The sequence below is a fragment of the Heliangelus exortis genome, chromosome 2 (assembly GCF_036169615.1).
Source record: "Heliangelus exortis chromosome 2, bHelExo1.hap1, whole genome shotgun sequence".
Classification (NCBI taxonomy): Eukaryota; Metazoa; Chordata; class Aves; order Apodiformes; family Trochilidae; genus Heliangelus; species Heliangelus exortis.
This window is the reverse complement of record NC_092423.1, coordinates 119,570,661-119,597,272: the sequence shown is the minus strand read 5'-3', so window position 1 is coordinate 119,597,272 and position 26,612 is coordinate 119,570,661. Positions and strand designations below refer to the sequence as shown.

The 26,612-nt window shown below is 40.1% G+C and overlaps 1 protein-coding gene across 4 annotated transcripts in view; it reads left to right on the top strand.

The window, feature by feature from the left end:
- Window positions 1-26,612, top strand: part of UBE2W (ubiquitin conjugating enzyme E2 W) — a 62,778-nt gene that overhangs the window by 26,681 nt on the left and 9,485 nt on the right. For 2 of the 4 annotated variants that reach the window (XM_071737789.1, XM_071737787.1), the window contains exon 6: window positions 876-3,858. The exons of the other annotated variants lie outside the window; for them this stretch is intronic. In XM_071737789.1, the coding sequence (XP_071593890.1) occupies window positions 876-889 (14 nt within the window). In that variant the 3' untranslated portion in view covers window positions 890-3,858. Of the gene's footprint in view, window positions 1-875; window positions 3,859-26,612 lie in introns of those variants that run through there. 4 annotated transcript variants of the gene reach the window in all.

The window sequence follows — 26,612 nt, the reverse complement described above, 5'->3', positions numbered from 1 at the left end:
TGTAGAATTGTTCACTTCTACTTTATACATACCACCTCTGTAAACAATGAAAATACTGCTTAGTAGGCTGTGTGTGCAAGGATATGAGTAAGTGCATTTAAAATAATGTAAATTTGCAGTATATGTGCTTTCTGTTAATAAGATTAATATTTACTGTTACCAGATGCAAATATACTGCTGGTCTGTCTGTGTGTGGAAGAGAGTTTAAAAGGGACAGCTTTCACAGACAAGTATTACTTTAATTCTGAGCATAATGCAGAAAAGATAGCATAGCATACACATATTTTTCTAGTATGTTCTATCCAATCTCAGTATCTAAAATTTAGTGCAAGTAGGCTACTTCCATGTTTTAAGATTTTAGGTTTACAGTGGTAGCCTATTACTTTTGCATAATTTTGCCAGCTGTAGTTTGTACTTACTCTTGAGAAATAAATGAAGGAATGTACAGAGGGCTGAGAATGCATCAGGGTGGGACCATTCAGATGGCTCTTACTGCTGTATGCTTGTAAAAGGATTTCTCAGTTTGGTAACTGATGCAGACCTGCCTTACTTTAAGGGAAAAAATGTTAAGCATATTTAGTCTTTTCTTTTTCCTAATGATTTTCTGTGTATGGAATGTGGAAATTACTGTCCTTTAAATGGAATGTTTGCTAATACTGCTGTGCTTTTTGTGTGTATTTTAGAAGTTTTGTGTTTCATGTTATCTCCTTTTTAGTAAGTCATTACTGAGCAAAACCTCAGAATTATTCAATCTCTGTATTTTGACTGCACGTTACTGTCTATGCAAGGGATTGTTTCTGCGTACAGCACCTCGCTGACTTGGACTTAGAATGTGTTTATATGTTTTCCATAAATACTCTTCTTTTATCTTAAAGATGACACATGTTGATGCCACCGTTTTGTGATCCTCGTAGCAGAAGATAGTCCTACTGAGAAAATGAGCACTTTGATCATTCAGTCTTTGAACTTTAACCTTTGACTGGAAGTGACCTATAGGCAATGAAGACTACTTCCTTTGACTGCATTTTTACTAGTGTGCATTCTGGGCGCATGTTGATCGCTGGTTCAGTCCATGCAACTGACATGCTTTTATTAGTCATACAGTATTAATGCAGGTGTCCAGAAATGTCAGAATAATTCCATTATTTTTATTTTAAGCTTTTTGGAAGAATTCCAGGTCTTCATATATTGTGCAATAACACTGAGATCCTTGGCGGTTTTGGTGCATCCATTGCCGGCAATGGACATCGTACCAGGGAATGGTTTTGCGCCTGCCACAAAAAAAAAAAAATAAAAAAAAAAAAGTTTGGTGCATGACAGAGCTTATGAAAGTTTTGGATATATTTGGATTATAAACAAGGGATTGACCATTACCTTAAAAGCCACCCCATTCTTTTATATTTGGATTCTATGCACTGTGATCACAAAACTAGCAGCATGAGTTAACATGCTTAGCTGAAGGACTGTAATAAGATCATTGCATATTTATTAAATTGTTTATCTGCTGTCAAATTGTTTTGACATGGAAGGTTTTTCACATGACATTGGCAGAGAGGTACAATGTTATCCCTATGGTGAAATAAAACTACTTTTTGTATATAGTTATTCATATCTCTGAAGCAAAGGTATGAGTAATTTAGGGTATGAGTGATTTAATCAAGAATTTATTTTGGAGATAGAGGATGGCAGTGATATAACTGAAGTTGCTGCAGTCCATAATTGGGCTTGTAATTTGTACTTTAGAGCTTTTTCCAAATAGATTGCACACTGTTATTTCCTGCTAGCCATCAGCATGAGCCCTACTGCCTACACCAATATTTCATTTATTTATGTGTTTGAAAGCAATCCATATAATGTTTTTGTTTGCATTCACTGTTTCTTTTGTTGTTATATGTCATGTTTGAATGTTACAAGACAATATTTTGATTGAAAAGCTTTGTCAGAAGATATTTTCATGTAAATTATTTCTTTATCTTGTAAGCATCATCTTGTCTTTTAATCCTGTACTATAAAAAGAAAAAAAAATACATTTTTGACAGAGGCTTAATGTTTTGACAAAAAAGTGTGGACCTTCTTATTTAAGTTTAGACTAAAGTATATTTTCTTAACTTGCTTGTCCCGTGCAGCCATACTAATTTTTTCCCAGGCTTTTATTCACAAAAAAAAGGGGAAAAAGCCTAAAATAAGACTGGCATTTTTTAATGGAGCAACATTTCTTGAAATAGTAGTTGTTCTCACCACTCTGTAATATTTTGATACTGCAATTAGGTTGTCTTTTTAGGAAGCACTTTTATAAACTTAATACCTTTACACATATGCAAATTTCTAATACTTTTTTTTACTGTTGCCTTATTGTTGCACTCAAAAAGAAATAATTGAAGTGATTAATGCATGAATGTCTAAATCAACCAATTTACTGATTTAAAAACAAACAAAAGCAAAAAAAACCCAAAACCCAAACCAAAACCCAAACAAACCAACAAATATATCCAACAACCCAGAATGAATAACTATAATAGCAAAAAGAAAATTGGCTGAAAACACTTTTTTTTCTTACTGCTGTACGATAACTGACAAGTTTTATAGCCGTGTACATACTTCTCTGTTACCTAATGTTTAAAACATTAAAAAAAAAAAGAAAAAAAAAAGTATAGATGCTTAACTCAGGGTGGATAGAGTTCAGATGGGTTTGCTTCAGAGAAGTATTTTGTGCAGCAGTTGAATTACTGATATTTCCAGTGAAGTGAGGCTATGATATACTTCAGGAACTGCTGTTTTTTCTACTGTATTGAAAACATCTCTTGGCCTTTAAAACTCAATGGTAAAGTCTAGCTTTGGATATAAATTTGATGTGTGTATATACTTTCACAATGAGCCTTTAAGACATGGAATTAAATTTCTTTTAAGAGCCAAAAATAATAATTTTAAGTAAATGAAATAGCTCTGCTCCTAACCTTTCATTTAGTAAACTTTTATTTTTGTGTGTTAATCAAACTGGTTATTTTTGGAAATAGTTCATATAGAAGAGCAGCAATCTGATACTTAATCTGTGTATTCGTGTTAACTGCTCTTTTGTTTGAAAGGATTGATGCATCTTTAAAAAAATCAGTGTGTAAATGGTTTACATAATGGATCCTATCCAGTAGTCCACAGGAAAGAGCCCTTATTGTGACACAAGGTAATGTCTCTGAAGAAATGGTTCAAGTGCATCTTCTCAGATTTATGTATCTTTTCATATGGTGGTTTTTCATACTTTAAAATACATGGTTTCAGAGAAGCTTTATGACATACTGTATGTGTTTTGTTGGAGATGTACATTGTAGTGCAGAGCATTATACATTTTATTGACTTATGCTATCACAAGGACTACAGTGAAGTTAAATAACCAAATTTATGCTGCTCTATAATAATACCCTCTATAATATATTTAGTTTGTTTTTGTTTTTTTTTTTTTAAGCAAGGTAGATTAGAAGAGAATGTACCTCAGGTCTTTTAGTTTACAGTAGAAATGCCTCCATTGGTTCTCTTGTAGATCTGTGGGTAAGTTCACCTATACAGAGAGGGCAAAGACAAAGCCTGTATACCACTCAAGCCCTCAAAATAATGCAACTATTCTGACAATGCTATGGTGTCCTGAAATAGGGCTTGAATTAGATGAAGGTGGTGCCATCCTTCCCATAGGGTGACTGTGTGTATGTAACTTTTCTTTCATTTGGAATTTCTCACATGAAATGGTTACAGAATCGGCATGAAACGATCTTGCTTTTATTTTGTGTCAATGTTCATGTTGTTAAAACACTTTGTTTTGTGTTTAGTGTCTTTATACTATAACACAATAAATTCTTGTTTTAAAATAGATTACTACCCTTGAATGGAAATACGTGTGGACCTTTTCATGGTGAAGTGCAGAGGCACAGTTCCTTATATTCAGCTACTCTTGAGACAAAGCTGTCAGTAATTCCAAAATGCTGTGATGGATATAAAGGAAGGAATCTGGGTAATAGCAAGGTGTTTCCTCTTTTCTCCAGAGGCTATGTGCTCTAACAGCTGAAGGAAGTAGTTAAAATAAACAAAAAACCCAAAACACCACAACAACCAAAATAAAACCCCAACCAAACCATTAAGATGTAGTGCTCTCACATCTCATAGAGGACCAAATAGTTCCTTGCCATAGTTCTTTGCTGTTTGACAAACATTTCAAGTTTTGAATGAGGAGTTTCAGATCCAGGATTTTTGTTTTCTTGGAGGTGGGGGAAAAGAGTTACTATTACTTTGTTGGTATTTGTCAAGACTGTTAAATGGAATGTCTGCTACCTGATAACAATAATTGCTTTCAGTTTTGTACCAATTTTTATTCAAGAGATGATGAGTTAGGTTTTCAAAAAAAAGTCACTTTAATTTTCATGGAAAAATAGTTTTTTTTAATTCATACATGTTGTGAGTACTGTTACGGATGTTCGATTTTTAGTACTTTATTTGAAAGTCTGACAAAATACAGTTGAAATCTAAAGTCTTAAATGTAAGCTCTAAGGAGACCATAAAAATTGTAAGTATGTAATGACGGTTTAAAGAACAAATTAAGCAAATGGCTGTCAAGAAAGGTTGAAGTTTAATTATAGACTTTCTGGCCCTGTTCTTAGGGATTATTTGGGGTTTTTTTGTATATGTAAATGTTTATTAAAACCCTGTTTTAAAAAACAGAAGGGTTAAAAACACCTGTGGCTCTCAAGTTTCTGAGGTGATGTCCTGTTCATATTAAAACCTTCATGAAGCTGTTACCGGTTTTGCCTCCTGCAAATCAGCTGGCACACTCACAAATCCTGATAATTCTAAAAACCCAGATTTGAATTAACCCTCTTTTAATACAAATCAGGCAGTCCAGTGGTACCTGAACAATTGAGTGTTGAACTGGACAAGGGGAAATAAATTGTATTTTTGATATTTCACTTTCAGCTGTAGTCACACAGCAAGCTGGGAAGAGAGACCTGGGATTTGGATTGTGTGCAGGTACTTGATGGGCTGTTGTTTCCAGGACCTCTAGCAACTTTTCAAACAATCAGGCTTTAAAATACCTTTATAAAATTGGAAGAGAAGAAGTATTATGAAATATTTTTTTTTACTCTACTAAAATATAATTTGGAATACCTTTATTTCACTTTTGTTTCATTTTCCAGTTAATAGCAACACGGGCTATTCTGTTCACTTGCCTTAATTTTTTTCCTCAAGGTTTTTGCTATTTTGTAAAGTAATACATGAGAGGTTCTGTTGATTCAACTTCAGAAATTCCTTCTGGTGCTACTCAAAATGAGGGTTTTTAAATTACAAAAGGAGCATTTTCAGTAACTTGGCAGTTCCCAAGTAACTGCTGTTACGAAGGTGGCTTTCTTAGAAACCTTTGTGGGTTTCATTCAGCTAATTATTTTGTATTTAAAAAACAAACAATATAAAATCAATTGATCATGCAGTGTATGATATCAGTATAGAGATCAGATTTATAAGCCTCTCTCCACTGTCTTTTTAGTATAATTCTCCATAGGAGCTCTAAAGGTGTGTGTCAGTGATAGCAGGTTAGGTTTTTAACCCCTTAAGGTTACATACAGCTATCTGCAAGTGTAACTTTATCTTTTGAAGTGTCATTTTTCTTCTCTACTGGTGAAAGTGTTTCTTACAGGAGACTGCTTTTCTGGAATAAGAATTCAGTGAAGAACTGAAAACCATAATGATATCCTCAAAGAAAGGTGTTACAATCTGGAATCCTGTAACACTGACCACAGTTGCTTCCCTTATGCTGGTTTGACTTTTACTATTTAAAATCTGTGGTAAGACCTTTAAAACTTCTGTCTTCAGCAGGTAGCAACCTGTCTCTCTTGAAACCCTTTAGAGTGCTTTCTGCAGGGTAGGGCAGATGTAAAGCTGTTCGGATGCACATTCTAGGCCCTTTATTTTTCTAGGTCTCCAGTGTTTTCTGGATGATGCTGATGTAGTTCTCCAGGGCATTTTATCCTTAGGGATAAAATCAAGCATGGTTTCTGCTACTCAGCGTCTCCTCTTAGTTCACTGCCACTGAAAAGAAGGAATTTGTACTCTACTTGCATTGGAACCTTGATTCACATTCCTACCTTGCATCTGGCTTTGTTGTCAGAGTCTTCACTGAGATTATTTTTAGCACGTTAAACAAGGAAACTCACTTGAGAAGAAAAAGTGAAAAATCTTTCGTTTCAATTAGCAAATTGAATCTTCTTGCTGCATAATCAAGAGTTTCAGTGCTAGTGCAAGAATGGGAAGGATTACGCAGCTGGGGGCTGGGAGGTGATCACTGAAACCTGATTCATATCTTTAGACATTTTGAGTATTGTTTTATACAGAACTTGAGTTATGCAGTATGAGAAGCCTGAGAGCTGCAGATCTGGGCTGCCTGTGATAATTTGTTGTAGGGGATTCTCTTATCTGTTTTAACTCTTGTTTTCTGGTAGAAATTCTGAAACTGCTCCAAAGCCTTCAAAAGCCTCTCTTGTTTAGATGCCTTGAATTTTTGTGTCTAGCACTTACTGGTTGGCTTGTTGTTTTGAAGGGGTTTTTTTGTTTGGTTGGTTTTGTTTGGTTTTAAATAAGGCTTCTGGCATTGCTCTGTGTGGATGTTTTTGGTCAACTTTTTATCAGATTTTTAATCAAATACAGAGTTACAGATTCAGTGAAGCTGCTCAGAAAATGCCCAGCTGTTTTCCAGAAGGAAGACAATCCTGTTACAAATCAGATGTTCTTAAGATTAGATAGAAAGCCCAATGTGGTACAGTTGTCCAATACAGAAAAAAACTGGAGGCAGAAGTCTCGGGTGCAGATCTTTGTATACTTAAAGAACAAGACTCTTATCCTACAGTAGGAGATTTTCAAGACAAAACTGTTCCTTGTCTCACCCCTTGCTCTGAAGATCTTGTTCAAAAGATATCTGGAATCTGATGGGTTTTAATTTATTATTTGTACTGGATCAGTGGAGTGTGGCAGCTGTCCTTCTGACCCGTGACTAAGGGTGAATAGCTCTTGCCTGGCTCTTACTCTGTAAACTGATCATGTGTCTACAGCAAGCACTACTACCTATATTTCACATGCACAAGAGAAAGTACACCTTTATTTATTTGGTGTAGACAATTTATAGAAGATCAGTGCTCTGAAAGTTGCAGTATAGGAAGTACACATCACTAAGCTAACAAGTCACAAAGGCTGATAAAACATCCAACCTCCATATGATTTAGAGTACAGTGAGCCTGAAGCTGCAATTCGCATGGGGATTTGAGTTTATGGGGAAAACATAAATTATGGGCATCACCTTGCACCAGCATGTTTTATAGCACCCTGGGTTTTAGACTCTGGCTCTTTCTTCATCCCGTGTGTATCTCTGCATTATATACCCCAAACAGTAATTTCTTTCTTCAGAATCATGCTAGAGTAACAGGTGACTTTGGGTTCCTTAAACAGCTAATAAGCCAGACAGTCCTGGGTTTGGAAAAATCATCCAAATGCTTCTGCAAACTGGGTTCACTGACACAGCTGGGGTGCAATATGGAGGTAACCTGTGCTCACAAAGTCTTGTGGGAGGAAGAAATGAGAGGGGGCACAACCACTTCTTGAATGTTCAGTTTGACAGATGTTTGAAGATTTTCTGAAGACTCTCGGAGAATTGGTGGCTGGTGGTAAGGTGTGGTTCTTTTGTTTGGATTTTTGCTTGGTTTTTTTGTTTTAAGAGAGCATCAGTAATTGCACCAAGCTGTAATTCTTGTGTTAGAAAGCTCTTCAAAAGTGGAAGAGGGCAAATGCATTGCAGCTATGGTTGTGATGCAACTGAAGGATCAAGGTTATGTATGAAAACTGGTATGGAAAAGTTTGTTGGGATATGCTATACCAGGAAGAACCTCTGGCCTGATTGAATTTTACAGCTGAGAAGGTGGATAGCCCTCTCCATGAACTGAGGTAATAGGTTTCTCTTTGCCTTTACAATAATTTTGTCCAGTAATCCTAATAAACTCTGGGCCAATTACACTGAGTAACTCTTGTGCCTGACAGAGGTTCTGGAGGCTTGTGAGTGAAACATAGAACTTGTGTGGCACTTTGCTCTGTGTTTTTGTAATTCTGAAAGTTCCTTCTGTCACCTTCCTTTCTTTAGTCTGTAGGAATACAGATCTGGACATTACTCGTGTCTTCCTTGTGTCTTGTGTACTGATAAGGAAAGCTGTATAGAAAAGGTTGCGATGCTTCTCCATAAAAACTTCTCTAAATAGTCCTTATGCTCATCTAAATATATCACCTACTTCTATATCTTTGTAATGTTTTTTTTCTAATACTAATTCCTTGAAAGTTACAAAGGCTACCCATTTGGATGTTGATATGAATTGTCATTTCATCCAGCAGGCAGGTTTCATTGTGTTAGTTTGTGACTGTAGCATGTGGTACAGTAATGCTTAAGTCTTCCTGAAGGATTTCTGAAATGTAAATTCACCTAAACTTTTTATCCAGTGCTGGATGTACCTTGGTCAGTATGTACCTGGGTTGTCTTGTGCCAGCCAGCCCAGCCTGGAACATCTTTGCACCTCAAGTTTAATGTTTCGGGGTTCTTTTTGGCGTAAACCAAAGAGATAACTTGAAAATTCACAGTGATCTTCACAAAAGCCAATTTTACACTGTTTTGTGACAAGATGGCTTTCTATGCATTTTAAGGCAGCTATTATGCACCTTGCTGACCTTTGAGTAAAGGGTCCTGTGACTGTGAGGAGTTTGTCACAAGTTATTGCATTTACTTAATTGATTTTTTCTTATATTTGCAAAGTATTATTGTAGGATTTGGCCTCTGGATAGGAGTTGTGCAGCATGGTCGTACCAAAATGTTGCTTTCTGTCACAGAGCTTTATTTCTCAGTTTAGGACTCACCAGTAGTTTCATGAGTAGCTACATGCTAAAGATGGATAATAAATTTTACTTAGAATTTGCATTAACCTGGGTTGATTTTAGTGTATATCCATCTTGATATATAATATTTTACCTTCCTTGATACAGTATCAAGGATGTTATTATTTATAACTTTAATTTAAAAGTGCAGGTTTCCTATATTTTCATTATTTTCTTAAAGATAATACAGTAAAAATAATCTGGAGAAAAGTCAGAATGGGCTACATTATGTCTTGAAGTAGAAATTTATAGGGTGTCTCCCTCCAAATTTGGATTTTCTTCTCTGAGGTGTTTGTACTCGCTTTTTTTTTTTCTTTTAATCTAATGTATGTATAAAGCAGCAATATACCAAGTTCTGTAGTGAAACCTAGGTGTAGCAAGGAAACTGGAAAATCTTGGTGTGGTTTTCACGTATCTATAAAGAGGCAACACCTTGTAGTTTGTTTATGTTTTATCTTGCCGTGACTTTGAAGAATTAAACTGTTTTCAGACATGGGGATTTTTCCTTAACTTCTCTGTAGGCATATGGGCACTGCACTTGTTCAAAATCCAGGGAAAATTGAAAAGTGTACATATATGTCATAGATGGTCCATTTTTTAGCATTTTAATTGCTGTTCAAGTAGTAGATGTGTACTTATTCTCTTGTTAAATGAACACTGAACTTGTGGAATTATCTGGGGGTTTGCTCTCACTTGCATTATCAAATTCAGCAATGCTCAGTCAGCACAAAACTAAAGCTTTTGATAAATCAGTGAATAGGTGAGTCTGACTCCATTAAATGCTATACCAACAGCATTTTAACAGAAGCATCCAGTCAATGCATTTGTATTCTCAAAATATTCCTGAACTCCTGTAACCCCAAACTCCCATTGCCCGGGCATGCCTGGCACATAATGGCAAACCGATGATTTGGTGACAATGCAGGATAAAATTACTTTGTGTTATTGTTAATAGTGGGAGAAGTTGTGCTGACTGCTCATTTAAAAAAAAAAAAATATCTGAAGTTTGATCTGCTGCAAAACGTACTGCCAATTGTATTCCTTCTTTATATAGCAGTAGAATTCAGTCCAGCTATTTTTGTCTGATTCCATGCATGGCAGCGCTTGCCTCCTTACTGCCAGTAATTATGTTTTTATTAGCAGTCCCCCAGAAACTTTCACTAAGGGTTAGACTTAATTTTTACTAGGTTGCCTAATGCTCTGAAGCCAAACAGCATTAATCAACTTAATCTACCATAAGTATGATTCATGTGTCTTTCAAAATTCATTGTTGTACTGTTAATTTACTGGTGTCTTGTGTAAAAGTTACAACGCTGGTGGCTGTAACTTACATAACGTACAGCAAACTTCCTGCATGGTAAACTCACCTAGAAATGGTTACCCTTTCTAGGTGAAACTGAGTGGTTAAATTGTGCTTGAGGTAGGTGCATAGATTCTGTATTTTCAGTTGATGTCACACCTGGTGTTTACTCGGTAACATTTCATATATTTTGAAGGTATCATCCTGTTGCTCTCATCCTTAAAAGCAGCACACATCTTATTCTGAGGGCTGTCACTTTAAAAAAAGTTGGGCAAACTGAGACTGAAGGTAGTGTTTGCTAGCAGGAGATAGTATTGATAGAATATGGGAGGCATCAGTAATCTGAAAACAAACATCATTTGAATGACAGTGCTGCTGGTTGTCCTTGCTTTTAGTGTTTCCATTCATGAGATTCTATACTTAGGAGCACGTGTACACAATGCTTTAGTGTTGTCCCCATTGACTGTGATAAACCCATTGCCATTACTGATTCATGTTTACAATACTAGTAACTTCTGAAGCTTGCTTTTTTTTCTGGAAGGAAAAAAAAAAACCCTTGTCCTGTATGAAGAGTGCATAATGCTGTGTACAGAGAAATCCAGTTTCTTTTCTGCTTACTGTTTGACTCCATGTGTGACTAATATCCGCCTTGTTCCAAGAGAATAATAATTTTAAAACTTACTAATTTAATATAGGCTTAACTGACCATATAATTTTGTAACATTGCCCAGTTGCCTCAAGTAACTTTTTTTTTACTTCTATAGAATGGTTGGGATTCAATTCCTTTTCAATTTGTTGCAGACTTTTCCCACTGTCCTGCAATAAAAGGAGTATTTTATGAGGCTTAGGCTTTGTTTGCCTTAATTATCCGGGTGTGGTATGGAATATAAGATTGTTAGTGAAGTACGCAACCCGTTTTGTAGCAGTGTAACTTAACAGAGCTGGGTGGAAAAACAAATGAAGAATGCAGAATGGAAAGCACCTCTCTATGGATTTAATTCTCTCTAGATTAGTTGTGTCCTTTTACATCTACTTAGCTCTATCAGGTAAATTTAATAGCAGTACAGGAATGTGTTTAGGGATGAGCGAAATACTACGTTTTCATGTTAAAGACTGGCTTTAAGATTTAAAAGCTCTGAATTCTGCTTTTTCTATGACCTACTCCATTACAGTCTGCTGCTTGTAAAGCTGTCAATAGGGATGATTAGGTACAATCTCTCACCAGCATGACTGTGACAATTAAGGTACTTGGTGTAGACACTGACATACAGAGAGATGGGTGCTGTTAGTGGTATAGGTTGTGTTTGAGGTCTGCTGCCATAACCTGTGTCTGCAGTGAGAGGCCGAAGAAGAACCCGAAGTTCTTGAAGATGGGTGTTATGCTGTTGTCCCACAACACTGTCAGTGAGAACAGCATTGTGTCTGGGCTTGTTTGAAGACCTTTTCATGCAGTCGAATGCTATCAGTAAAACAAAACCCAAACAAACAAATCAGGCTTGTAAACAGGAATTTAATCTTGCATAATGTATTGCTTCTTTGGCGTATAATTACACTTTGGCTTTCCCCATACTTCTCTCCTGAGAATGTATTCTCACGAAGTAGCAAAGCCCAGTGATGCAGAAAGAGCTGTTCCTAAATGTCTGACTGTGCACTTTGTAATGGAAAACCAATAAGCCATGATCTTCAGGTTGGTAGTTCTGGTATTATTCTCACTAGTTCATCAAAATGTAGTTAAATTTCTCTTTGTTCCTTGCAGCCATGAGGTGTGATGCCCTGACTGACTTGAATCATCTGGGGCTTTTCCTCTTAAAATTCCGTGACCTGTGTTTGGCAGGAGTAATCCAAACCTAGTTTTTAGTAAATCTGGAAAACACCTAGGAAATATGGGAAGTTCCCTGCATTCAACATAGGTGCTGAGCTTGTATGTATGAACTAATTGTGCCTACACACACACACAAATCTGTGCAGTTACTGTGTGCACCAACTAAATAGGCATAAATATGCATAGTCACATTTATGTGACTATGTAGCTGTAAGGCAGCAGATGACTTTATGGAAAGTTCTTACAGTTCTTTGTGTTGAAAATAAATAAAGATGGAAATATTTGACATAAAATTAGTCATGTCATTGTAACCCAGACCACATTAAATGTGCAAATTAAAACTAGAGACTTAGAGCTAACTTTTGTGCAGTTTTAAATACATGAACTAGGATAATGAATAATGTAATGTTTTCTGAATACGTAATACAACTCCTAATGTATACTATAAAGTAATTTACCAGTATATTTTAAAAAACTTACTAGCCATATTAGAAGGGTTTATTTATTTAGACAAGGCTTTACTGTTTCCAGCACTGGTATATGAGAGTGGAAGCAGCTAATTACAGGGAAATACAACTCTGCCTGCAAAGTGATCTGAATTAGGGTCAGTGGGCCAACAAATGAAGAACTGGCTTTGGTACCTTGATGAGAAGAGACTTGGATGTGAGCTTGTAGTTGCAAAATCAGTACATCATTTCAGTTGGATTCACTGTGTTTTAAAAAAATAACTGCGAAAGGAGATGAGGACTTGAAGGTTGCAATGTCCTTATTACTATCAGGAATTTGAAAGTGATGGAAAAAGTTGAATATATGCTGACAAGTGCAAGTTCCAGTTCACTTCATTTAGATTCTAGAAGTGATTGTGTGATTCATATGATTTAGGGAACTTCTTGTAGACATGAATCATGAAAGATAATGTGTTATGTGAGTTGTTAAAGTTTGCTGCTTGTGTGTCTTCACTGGGCCATGAAGAATAAATGGTTTCCATTAGCTGAGAGAACTGTGTAGTATTTACTCATAAGTTTGTTTTATCTTGGCTTGTTCACATCTCTCATTTTATGTACTGCATGAGGTGATAAATGGTTTTAGTCACTTCTATGACAGGCGTGATGGTCAAAAACCTGCTTTCATAGTCACAGTTCTGCACCTGTACTTGGGAAGAACAGCAGTCTGATTACACTTGGTTTTATTAATAACACTGGGTTTTGATAAAGTATAATCCTAGACTCTTGGCTTGTGCTTGTCTAATAGCTTTTAGTCGTTGGAAGTATATTATTAAAAACTAAGTCACCCATTCTTCTGGTATTAAGCATTAAAGTAATTCAATTGAATTGCTATGACTAATATAAATAATGCATTATCCACTTCCTATTGGTCTATTATGAGCACTTTATTAGCTTAATTACTCTTTCGACTTTAAGTATCAAAATATAATCTGAGCTCTTTAACGGACACTTTAAAAGTGCAGCTAAAAAGAAACTATCAAGCCCTGGAACAGATGGGTGGAAGAGGTTGTAGAATCTCCATCCTTGGAGGTTTTCAGAAGTAAACTGAGCAGCCTGCTAACACTCGAGGCAGCTCCAGCTTTAAAGTTGGTCCTGCTTTGAGGGTGCAGGCAGAGTGGTAAAGCAGATGAGCTTCAGAGGTCCTTGCCAATGTTTTTTTCTGTTTCTAATGTATTGATTAGAAGCAGGCTCCTGCTTCTGTGGTTCTGTCAATCTGCTTGTTAAACACATCACAGTGCATTTTCCTTGGGGATTTTTTTGTGTTGCACACTGTCTATTGAAGGGTGGAAACTGATTTCTTCATTACTTTTAAAAAATAAAAATTACAGTCTTATTAATAAAACTTATAAGTAAAAATTTAAGACATTTTTGCTATTTGCAAGTCAGCTTCAATATTACAAATTTTGGGTTTTTTCTGAATCTGAGGTTAAAAATGGCAAGGGCGTTGTCTTCATGTATACACTCGTGTATACAGAGCAAACAGAATTACTGTGTACCCTTTCCCCCAGTTAGCCATTAGTTTGGCTTTTTTTTTTCTTGTTTTCAAACTGCATTCTGAATTAATCACTCCTATTAACAACTTACCTACTGAAACCAGATGTTGGGCAAGTCATGACACTCCCATTGTGTACAACTGGAGCAGAGTGGATGAATATATACAAACCATGCATCTCCTCTTCTCAAAAATCAAAGGTTTAGGTTCTATTAAGCTGCTCCTATTGGAGATCCCAACTCACCTTCATCCCATATCTCACCAGCAGCAGAAAAACAATCCTAGAGAATACAGTAAACCTAAAGTGGCTGGTAGTGCAGTGTAGTTGTTCATGGATGTAGAGCTCCAGTTGTACAAGAGGAATATTAAAAAGCTGAAAATTATTGTGGACTGAAAGTGATAATAAAATACTTGATCCTGTGTGTTATACTTGGACAAAATGAGATCAAGAAGTCATCAGTATGTATATATGGTAAGTTTTTTGATAAAATTTGCTCTTTTATGTTCTTTTCTTACAGCTCGCTGCCTTTTGCAGCACAGAATGTGTAAGACAGGAGCCTTGTGAGTTGACACAGATGTTTCAAGATGTTTTTAAATAAACTTAGCTGTATTGTAATAGCAATATTATAAAAATGTTAGGTATTGAAATAAGAGCAGACACTGGACATTTAAGAGGATTGATGGAATTAGATCTTTCAGAAAGTTAAAAAACCCTCCACTGTAACTTGATGTTGACATTCATTGAATGCATTTTTCTGCTGGGTACCCTGGTACTAAGTATATTCTGTACTACAGGGTTTTCTTCAGAATATTAACAGTAAATGAAGTAAAATTTGACATAAATAAACAAACAACAAACTATAAATCCCCCAAACCTATGAGCTTTCATAGACAACGTCATTGTGATTGCTGAATGAAGCTTACTTATGCCAAAAATTTGCAGTAGCCCTTTGAAAATTTGTTACATTATCATCCATTGCTAAAATATGCTGGAAGAATAGATAAATTGTATTTCTACTCTGTACTTCTCTGCTTATTTCTTGAAATAAGGGGATAGGGAATCTCATAAACAGGAATATCATCAGTTGAGGGGTAATAAAGGGAGGATGGGAAGGTACCACGGCCAAATGCAGGGTATATATATAAACTGTTTCAGCAAAGGCCAGGTTCCAAAGCGTGTTTAAACAAGTTGCAGGTGCTCTATCAGTATCCTGTTGGTACGAATAAAATCTGTGGTGTAGATACTCGGCATGCAGCCTGGCAGCTAAGTGTCATTCCGTGTATTACTGTCTAACTTGAATATCTGTTGTGTTTTGTTGTTTTATGGGGAGGGGGAGGATTCTTTTGTTTGTTTGTTTTTTTCCCTTGAATTACATTTTTCTGTATCCAGTGTTTCATCCCTCCTGCCCATCGCTAAAATCCTGATAAACGGAAAAGCGGCTGTCCAAAAAAGGGGGAGGGAGCGTGACCCCCTCGGGGCTTATTCTCCGTCGGGGCCGAGGAGACTCTTTCCCCGTCCCCACGGATGTCGGGGAGCCCTGGGCCAGGGGGAGCCGAGGGAGCTGCGGGCCCCGCTGGGGCTGGGGGGAGCATCGCGCCCCGCCGCCGATAGAGGCGCTGCCTTCCGCCTCGCCGGGCCGGGAAAGGGAGGCGGACGGGGCCATTCGTGCCGTGGGAGCGGGGGGGGAAGAGAAGCCGAGGCGCAGCTATGGGAGCCCTGGGCGGGCGGCGGGGCGCGACGGCGGGGGCGGTGGGGAGGCCGGGGGAGGCCGGGGCGGGGTGGGGGCGGGCGGCGCTGAGGCGGTGAGGCGGGGCGGCGGCGGCGGGAGGGTGAAAGGGGGGTGGGGGGGCGGAGTGGTTGGGGCCGGCGGCGGCCGCCGCGGCGGCGGGGTCAGTTCTCTTTAGTGTTTGCCGATGTTGGAGGCGTCTCCAAAGTGTCCCCGGGAAACAGGTAACCGGGCCCCCGGGGGACGGCCCCGCGCCCCGCTGCCGGGCGGGAAGGCCGTGGGACGGGTCAGGGAGCCGGGCCGGGCCGAGCCCGGAGGGGAGGGGGCTGCTTCAGCCATGATGTCGAGTCCCCGTCCCGTCTCCCCTCTCCTCCTGCTGGGGCGACGGCTCCGCCGACCCCTCGGCGCCTTCCACCTCCCCTTGGGACCGGACAGACGCTTCTGCGCCACGGCGCTACCGGCCCGCTTGGCTCCGGCGGGGGGGGCGGCGGTGGAGGAGGCACCGACCCCGCCATCCGCCTCGGGGCCCATGCCCGCCCCCAGGCACCCGCCGAGGGGCGGAGGAGGCGGGCGGGGGCACAGGTGGGTCGCCCCAGCGCCGCCGCCTCCGGGGGCCGCGGAGGAGCCCCCGCCGCGGCTTCCCCCCCGAGCCACCCGGGTCCGGCTGCTGGCGGCGGCCGTTGCGCTAAGGCCGGGCCGCGGCTGGCGGGGCTGGGCCGGGCCGGGCCGGGCCGTGCGGTGGGGCTGGGCTCGGCGGGTACCGCTCCGGGCCTGCCCTGCCTCAGACCCTGGGAAGTAGTTGTGCGCGATCTGAACGTGCCCCTCGTCCTTTGGCCCGCCCCAGAGTGCCCTCTCGGCCCCGGGCTGAGGTGCGGGGCCTCGGGGGCGCTGGGTGGCAGCTCGCCGGCGGCGGGGCGAGGGGCGGCGGGCATTCCTCGTCCCCGCAGCCCGGCCGGTTTGTGTTTCCTACGCCGTGTTAATCAGCCTGGCTGTGCGCATCCTGCTCTGCCCCCAAACTTCGGACACGGCCCGAAACTTTGCCGGCAGAACCGGGCTCTCCCCCTCCCAAAATGGATGTCGGCGCCTCTTCCACGAAGTGATGGGCAGTGGAGCGGTTCGCCGGCCTTCGCCCCGTACGAGGGCATCGGCGCTATCGTGAGGGTGGGGGTGGGACAGTGGTGTTAGACGGCCTAGCCCGGGCGGCTCAGGAGGTGGACGGCATTTTCCTGATGTTCAGGACTGGGGTGGGAGCAAGTTAATCTCAGTCACGGCCGTGTCGTCCTGGAAATCGCAGCCATACCCTGAGAAGGCATGATCTGCTTGGGTCACGTTGGGAGGGCGAATCTCGCAGCAGAGCTGTTTGCCTTGTACTGCTCAGGGTCCCACCCACCAAGCCAGTGATACCCAAGAGGAAAATGTCCCCACACTGCATCTGCCTGGTGTTGCCTTACGGCCAGCAAGATGTTTCTGTGGATACCAAGACATAAGCTTCTCAAGCAGTGCATGGAATGCTCCTTGTGCAGCTACATGGTACTAAAAAAAAGTTTATGTTATACAGTGTAAATGATGTGCTGCAGTTGTAGCCTCTCTTTGCATGAAATGCTGTGTTGAACAGTACTGAGTAGTATGCACGAGTAACCTTGGTGTTGATAGGCACAAGTAAGACTGTTTGCTCTGGTGTTACTAGGTGTAGTTGCATTGTGCTTCTGTAAGCAAATGTACATTGCTGTATCTCACTTAAGTTACTAGTGGCATCAAGCTGTGCAGGAGTGAAGTCTTCCTGGGCTGTGTGGTAATTCTAGGTTAGCAATCTACACCAATGTAGCAATATTAATGTATTTAAGCCATTTACAGGGAGGTTCTGTAGAGACTTAGTTGTGACATTACTGCCTATATAAACAGGCTGACAGATTTCTGAATGAAATCTTTTTTTCTCTAGAAAGCCAGCAGCAGTGTAAGGTTTCCAATATGGATTTCCAGCTGCTGAACCTTAGCTTTGCCCTAGAAAAACTTGGAGAGAGATGTCTGCTCTTGCCTGTCTTTGCTAAGATTCCTATTGCTAAAAACTAGGAACAGGATTGAGACCACCTACTTGTTCCATAGTCTTTGAGGGGAAGGGGCAATACAGATTTTCCTTTCTTTGCAAAGAACTTTTCAGCAGCATTGCTCAACTTTAGCAGATATGATCCAACTTGGGTTTGCTTCAGGTCTGGAGGTCAAAGTCTTTATAAATCTTGTTGCCAGTTTAAGCTAACTTGTCCCCTAAGAATCATGTCAAAATAATAATAAATTGGAATAACCGTACATCTTGAATTATGAAAGAGATTTTAAAGGAACTTCATAATTTATTTACAGGAAAACCTGATCAGAGGTGCTTTAATGATCTGACTAAGTTTAAATTAACATTTAACTTGATCAGCCTCTTCCTTGGGAGCAAATACCAGTCTTGATTTTCCTACACTGGTCTATAGACATTACTCCACCATAATCCTGGTTTACATTGGTGTGAATAGGGAAAGTGAATAAAATACTATGCGTTTTATTTGTAAAGTGTTGTGAAAAGTGACCTTGGAAAGGTTAGGCAACAGGCTGTTGAGAAGCAGATCCTCTGATTCCAAGACTGCTTCTTCAGCCACTAGGAAAGCTGCACCTGTCATGCTCTGTCCAGTTCGTTGTGACCTGCCTGAAGTACGTGGCTATTGATTTGTCAGTCTTCAAAAAGACTGAAAAAAATTATCAATTCCATACAGTCCCTCAGCCCAAAATACATCTTCTTATAATATCATACCACTGGAGAGCATGCCTTGAGAGCAAGAGTGTGCAGTTTTTAGAGCCAGTTTCCTTGGTGTATATTTCATAAATACATGTATGCACCCACACAGATTTTCTCCTACTGGAGAGTTAAATATCTGCTTCCTCGCATGGATCACGCTGGGGTGGTGAGGAAGGACCTAACTCCTAATTTTTTCAGGTAACTGTAACGATATAACTTCTGTTAATAAGACACCAAAGCATCACTTTCCTTCCCCTGTGTGTATTGACTTCCATCAACAACAGCAAGATCTGTAAGATAAGAGTTAGGCCTTTCTCTTGCCAGAAAGAATTATTTTGTACTTCTGATCTCTGGGTCACGCATGGTCTTTATTTTGCACAGTAGTTCTTGTATTTGCTGTCTTTTCCAAGAAGAGGAAGAAAAAAGGCAGAGAATGGCTCTTTCAGTGCTGCTGTAGGTACTGATGTGAAGATCCACGTGGGAAACCAGGACTCCCTGCTACCCCTTTCTGCCTTTGTGCTTCTCATCTGTTTGTGTTGCTCCTTTCACTGCATTAATGCTTGCAAATACACCTAAGTAAGGGTCAAGCTGCCAGAGGCCCTGCCTGGGCCTCTCCCCCTGACACCCTCTCTCATTTGCTTCCTCCTCACTGATGGGTACCACATACTCAGCCCCTGAAACCAGCAGGTCAGAAGAATTAGGCAGGGGGTTCCATCTGATTGAGGGACATGGGAGAAGTGAGGCTGGGGTTCTGCCAAGGCAGATCAGGGAATGGGGCTGGCAGTTTTCTTCAGGGAGGATATATCTGGTGCAAAGGGGGGAATCGAGTTGGTGGGAGCACATGACAAAACTCTGAGGAAACAGAATGAAACCCTTTTATAACATAGTTAATATAGAGGTATAAAAAGCCAAGGGCTCTGCATTTAGGGAGTCTGCTCGTTGTCAAGAGAGCAGTCATGATCAGCATGATCAGCACTGTTTGCATTAAAAGATCAAAAATTCAATAAAAATCTGAGAGATGTCTTGTCAGGCGTTGTTCTGGAAATTATTTAGGATTTAAAAATTGTTCGTCACAACTCCTAATCTAAAAATGAATTTTGATGAAAAATCCTCTGTGAGAGTGCAACACTAGTCACATGCATGTCTGTAACTGATGAAGTTTGTTCATATTTCATCTCAACAGCAACTGTTCTGTGGCTTTTTTTTTTTTTTTTTTTTTTTTTTTTTTTTTAATAAGCTTGTAGTATTTGGAATGTTTCCCAGTAGTGAAATCTGAACTCCAAAATCACAGCATGCTTACCTGTGGCATACTGTATCTTCCCTTTTGCATCACTAGTATTTACAAATTTATGGATACTTAATAAAATCAAACTATGAAATTTTTTTTTTTGTGGTAAGCATAACTTTTATTTTTTATTTTACTCAATTATTTAATTTTCTAACCAGTATCTTTCTGTATCCCTCTAACCTTCTTATTTAGTCACTATTAAAATTTGGGGGCTCTTCAGGCTAATTGAAAACCAATATTTGAGCACAGATTCTTGGAGTTTGAAGGAGGACCCCAGTCATAACCAGTATTATGTTTATAGCTTCCACTTTTGTATGCAATAAACCCAGTTAAAAGAAAGTGTTTTACAAAATTTCAGGACACTAAGCATGCAGATTGATGTCAGTAACTGAAGGTGCACTGGATAAGTAACGGGCTGGGACAGAGAACTTTTTTCATGTTACCCAGAAGATGCATCCATAAACCTAATGCAATTTTGAAGGGAAGAAATCTAGATACGTTGTTTCCAAGGTGAAATTGCAGAGCAATAGAAAACAAGTTGAGTCAATTTGTAGCGTATTCAGTTGTGGTGATACAAATAAAGACCTGAAATAACAAAGTCTGTAAAACCATTGCCTCTGCTAGTTAAGGTAAGAACAAGAAATAATGTAATTTCCTGTTAAAAAGTAACATGTTTTGTTTGGTTTTAGTTTGGTTTTTAATATTTTATTTTTCTTTCTCCCTTCTGATGCTTCTTCAGTCATGGATATCAGGTTGCAGTGTTTTCTTCCTTTTGCAGGGTGTGGAAAACATTCCCTGTGCTTTTTCTTGTGCTCTTATGTATCTGATAGTACTTAAAAACCTGTCTGCTTCAAACTGTGTTCCATCTGTGGTGGCAACGTCCCTCAGATGGACATTACTAATGAGTATTTTGCTGAAGAGAATACACCCAAGAGATTCCTTTTGCACCTGTTTAAGGCCTGGGAATCTTAATTATTTCTGGGGGATTTTATGAAAATGCAAGACACATTTTTATTCAGTGCAGCACACTTACTGGTCTTGTGTGAAATAGGTGTCCTCTCAGCTGGTGCCCAGCAACTAAGGCTGTCTGTCCTTCTTGAAAGGGGATGAGAAGTTTGTTCTGGATCAGTTTGCAATGTGCCCAAGAAGACCAACAGCATCCTGGCCTGCATCAGAAACAACATGAGCAGCAGAACCAGGGGAGTGATCGTCCCCCTGTACTGGCACTGGTGAGGTCACACCTTGAATCCTGTGTCCAGTTCTGGGCCCCTCACTACAAGAAGGAGCATATCCAAAGCATTGCTGGAGCATGTCCAAAGAAGGACAACCAAGGTGATAAATGGTCTGGAGAACAAGTCATATGAGGAGCATCTGAGGGAACTGGGATTGTTTAGTTTGGAGAACAGAAGACTGAGGGAAGACCTCATTGCTCTCTATCTGAAAGGAGGTTGTAGTGATGTAGATATTTATTTCTCCCATGTAAATAATGATAAGACTAGAGGAAATGGCTTGAAGTTGTGCCAAGGGAAGTTTAGATTAGGTATTGGGAAGAGTTTATTTACTGAGAGTTGTCAGGCATTGGAACAGGCTGCCTAGGGAGGTGGTAGAGTTGCCATCCCTGGAGTTATTAAAAAAATGTGTAGATGTGGCAGTTCAGGACATGCATTAGTGGGCATGGTGTTTTTTCCTGGGCTGAGGTTGGACTTGGTGATCTTGGAGGTCTTTTCCAACCATGATAATTCTGTGATTCTCTGAGAATGATCCACATCATCTTTTCTTCTCCTCTCTTCAGCTGGCCAGCCTTTATCTCTTACAGCCTTATGCAAGTGAAGTCACTGAAAGTGTCATTTATGAGGACATTGTAGATATGGACTTGCAGGCAACCACAGGTATTTGCCACGTCCCAGGAGAAGAATTAATGTGGCACTGTTCTTTAGCTGTTATATTATAGAGCTCTTCTGAATCTTGCCATTCCACAAATTACTGTCAATGGCAAATGTCAAATGTCACCCAGAGGAAGAGGCTTTGGAGGTCCTTTTTCATGTGCCCATTAAACTATGTGTCTCTCTTTTTCTGCTTCTCTTGAAGCCCTATTGCTGTCAGAGCCCCTTGATACCTTATAAGATTCACCTTCATTATAGGTAGGCATGAGAACAAGCTGCTGCTGTAACTAGTGAAATAGATCTTTAATACCATACTTAGAAGTATTTTGAATGAGATGAAGTCAGCAAGTTACCCATTCTGGATTTGAAATTTTATTTTTCTTGTCATGGTGGTATTTCAAACCTTTTCAGGGCTTTTAAGCCAACACTGTGCTTACTTTTGTAAGTTTTGATATCTAGCACAAAAAAAAAAAAAAAAAAAAAAAGAAAAGAATAATTTTTATTTGCTGTCATTGCAAATACTGCTTGGTACTGCTTGGTGCTTGGTACTGCTTTGCTCAGGCACCTCACAGGTGGCAGGAACAAGGGAGACAGTTGCTGTCAAACAAATATACCTAATATATCCCTAAGATAGGGCAGGACAGCACTGCTGGGGAGCAGGGTTAGCCAGGGTGGTTCTAGTTCCAGGGCTGACTCTGTTTTATGAATGTGTGTATCTTTGCTGTTGCACTGGATTCCGTACCTCTACTCTACAGTTCTGGGCCTGCACTTCTACCTAAGCTTCTGCAACAACCATTGCAACCTAGGTTTGGGGTGGCATTTGGGCTAAGAGCACTCCTTTCTTTCATGAGTGAGGAGCATCCTTTTTTGCAGGAGGTGAGACTGTATTAGGCATATATATATATATATGTATATATATATATATATATATATATATCATAGAATCATAGAATTGGCTGGGTTGGAAGGGACCTCAGAGATCATCAGGTCCAACCCTTGATCCACTACTGCTGCAGTTACCAGACCATGGCACTGAGTGCCACATCCAGTCTCTTTTTAAATATCTCCAGGGATGGAGAATCCACCACTTCCCTGGGCAGCCCATTCCAATGTCTGATCACCCTCTCAGTAAATAAATTCTTTCTAATGTCCAACCTAAACCTCCCCCGGAACAACTTGAGACCGTGCCCTCTTGTCTTGCTGAGGGTTGTCTGGGAAAAGAGACCAACCCCCCCCCTGGCTACACCCTCCTTTCAGGGAGTTGTAGAGAGTGATGAGGTCTCCTCTGAGCCTCCTCTTCTCCAGGCTGAACAGCCCCAGCTCCCTCAGCCTCTCCTCATAGGATCTGTGCTCGTGTCCCTTCACCAGCCTGGTTGCCCTCCTTTGGACCTGCTCCAGGACCTCGATATCCTTCCTGAACTGAGGGGTCCAGAACTGGACACAGTACTCGAGGTGTGGCCTCACCAGTGCTGAGTACAGGGGCAGAATCCCTTCCCTGGACCTGCTGGCCACACTGTTCCTGATCCAGGCCAGGATGCCATTGGCCTTCTTGGCTACCTGGGCACACTGCTGGCTCATGTTCAGCTTCCTGTCAACCCAGACTCCAAGGTCCCTCTCTATGTCTGGCATATATGTAAACAAATAGCCTGTTTTCTGTTGCAGATCCTAGAAAATGGGCTCCCTCTTCCCTTTTGAAACACTTTTTGTTTATTTGATTTTAATTTTGAATGTAAGAAATGGGAGTCTCAGCTCAGTGGGGAACAGAAGTGTTAGCTCCCTACAAGTTCAAAAGCAAGTGTGTTCTTTCACTCTGATTTAGGGTGATTCCAGAGTCACGTACAGCTAACTTTACCCTGCTGACACTCCAGAGATGAACCTCTTGCCATCCTGCCAGGTGCACAGTCTCTGTGCTGCAGCAGAACATGTGCTCCATGTGTGGAGAGTTTATTACCTTTGACTAATGTTTAGCACGGATTTTATATTCAACAGTTTTTCTTCAGTGTTTTCTGCCTTTGCTAACTGAAGAGATTTGGAAATATGCCATTAGGATTTTTCCTTCTTCCTGGATTGTCAGAATCTTCTGTAATCTTTAGTTTCTGCTGAAGATAAATAATTTATTTGACCGTGTTTCATTGCGCAACTTAACAATTTGGATCCAAAGCAAGGGTTTGCTACAAGGAATCAAGAGGCCATGACTCTCCTTGTGTATTTTGCTGAGTTGTTGAAGATTCTTTTAATTCTCAAGATGCTTGAGGGGTCTGCATTGATAGCTGCTTGCTGCATGTGTCTGGACCAGTTATGTCTGTTGAGTTTTGTTTTCTCTTGAAGTCTTACAGGTGGATGTCTCTTCCCATCTTGTTTGTGGGAGTCCAGTGTACCCAGTCACTACTGGCTACATATGATCTGCCCACTTCCTTAATTTTTGTTGGTTTCATTGTTGTTGAGCTAGGCTTTTGTCATCGTTTTTTCAGTAGTTCATGACCTTACCCCCAAACACAACATCTAAACTGTTATTTTTCTCCAGCTGAAAATTTAGATACTGTACTTTTCCTCAGTCAGAGAGCTTGGTACAGCCAATCCAGTTCTCTACCTTTATTCATCAGTTGAGGAGAGCAGCACTTACTATAGGGAGGAAACTCTTTGAATCCACTGTTGATCTGCCAGGGTACTCTACACCTATGGCAGAGGTTCTGTCCTGTCCCCCTGTCTCCTAGTGAGTAAGGAACTAGTCTCGTGCACATCAAATTTATATTATATCCAAATATTGCAAAAGGTGTCTCTGGGAGAACTGAGAGAAGGGGAACTCCAGGAGTGATTCATGAATGAGAGATGGCAATTTGCCCCCTTCTGTGTCTGGGAGCTGCAAAATCTTGGAAGCTGTGTGAGGCATCAAGGTGGGCATTCATCATTCTAGCTGTAAAATACTGTTTTTGTTTAAATACATTCAGGAAGAAAAGAAGGCACACAAAACAGAATTCTACTTCTAACAGCAGATCACAACACCTGCTGTTTTGCCCATGGAAACCATCTTCTCTGAGGAACTTGTAGCTGGTAATAATAGGGGTGTGATTATGGTATGAGCAGGGCTTGGAGCAAGACCTATAAGGTTTTGCAAGGAAGATTACTTCATTCTGCTACTTCACCAAACTTTGTTACTTGAGATCATCTGAGAAATATTTTATCACAGGCAGGTGAATAAAGAGAAAATTTTCTGAATTCCATTAATAGTAAGCATTTTTTAGTTAAGGAATAACCTTTTAGCCAAAAGGTAATTTTTGCCTGCTTCAGAACAAAATAACAGTTGGAGGGATGTTTTACTTTGAATAAGGGTGTTCTGTAATTTCAGTCAAAGCTCATTAGAGATGTCTGGAATATAATTACTAGTTGCTAGTACAAACTGAAAAACATACAGCTTTTAGAAATATATATGAGGAGAAAATATACTAGTAAAATAAGAAACTGAGCACTTGGAAGGGGCTCTGATTAGACTCTGGCATCACACATAAGGAACCGGTTATGATTTTGATGCGAGTGACGTTGTAGCAGCAGTGTGTCAAATCTGAGTCCTTTTTTTTTTTTTTTTTTCATTTACTTACTTATGCCCCTCTTGTACTTATAAACTGACGATTGATTCTTAGGCTTTCTTTCTTTTCAGCTGCTTTTCTGCTTGAAAAGCTTAGTAAATTATTTTTTGTTTAACCTAAGGCAAATGTGGTTTATCTGGTCTCCTTGAATATTTCTGATATGTTTTATGTGGGTAAATTTTGCATTAGCTGTGGAAATTCAGCTTAATTTGTGTCAGTGTTGCCCAGGTTGTCCCTTGATTGCCCTACTCTTCCTCCTCCAAGAATTGTGGGACCAGGAAGGGTCATCTTTTCAAAAACATTAACAGATTATAACTAAAGCAGAGTGTCTGGGGAGATACCAGTCTTCAGTTTTCCAGAAGTCATACATAGTTTACAGTTGCTTTACCTTCCTACAGGTAAGGAAGAGATGTGAGGATTTACAATACTGGACAGCTAACTTTTTTTCCCTTGGATTAGTGATTGCTCCCCATTGCAGTAAAGGAATACAAAGAAGGATATTACCCTCTAGTGCCAGGGAATTTGTGTGATGTCCTGCCTCTGATCTGTAAGAATTGGGATGGATTTGGGATGTGGAAAACTTCCTACAAAGAATGTGCTGATGATCACCTTTCTGTTTTATGGAGGAGCTTCACATATTTTTTTCCCTGTAATAATTCAGGGTATTCTGTCTAGCTCAAACTGGTAGCTGTATCCAAAGCAAGGTTCTGGCTGGCTGGTTCAGTCTCTTCTTCTGGGTATAAAGTTTGAGGCACCATGAGAACTGGGCTAGGTCATATTGGTTGTCACAAATTTCCATGGCTTTTTGAGAATCTTCTCTGTTTTTCTGGACAGAAACAATAAATTGGAACAAATAATTTCTCTGATGAGTTTATGTTGTAAAGTAGCAGACATGAAACAGCCTAATCATTCCCCACCTTGGGATATAAACAGGTTTAATGGTCGAGATGTCTACCTGGCTCAGTTTCTGATGCAGCAGATTGACTTTTCTTATCTTTTTGTTTTCTTCTGTCACTGAATTCTTCAAGTTGATAAATCTGATTGATCTCCCTTGTAATTTCAAAAGGACATTTTGTAATTAAGCTTCCTGAGCTTCACTGATGCCAAATCACTGTGCCCAGGAAGTGTTTGCTTTGGTTGCACACTGTCTTTTCTAAGAGATTTCTGGATATGTGATTTTTTGTTTTGTCTCAGCTTTTGCTTCAGTGATGTTTGGTATTGCTGACATTGTAAGAATAGAACTCCTTTTTTCCATCATGGTTCAAAATTATATTAATAAAGTTTCTCTGGTTAGTATCTC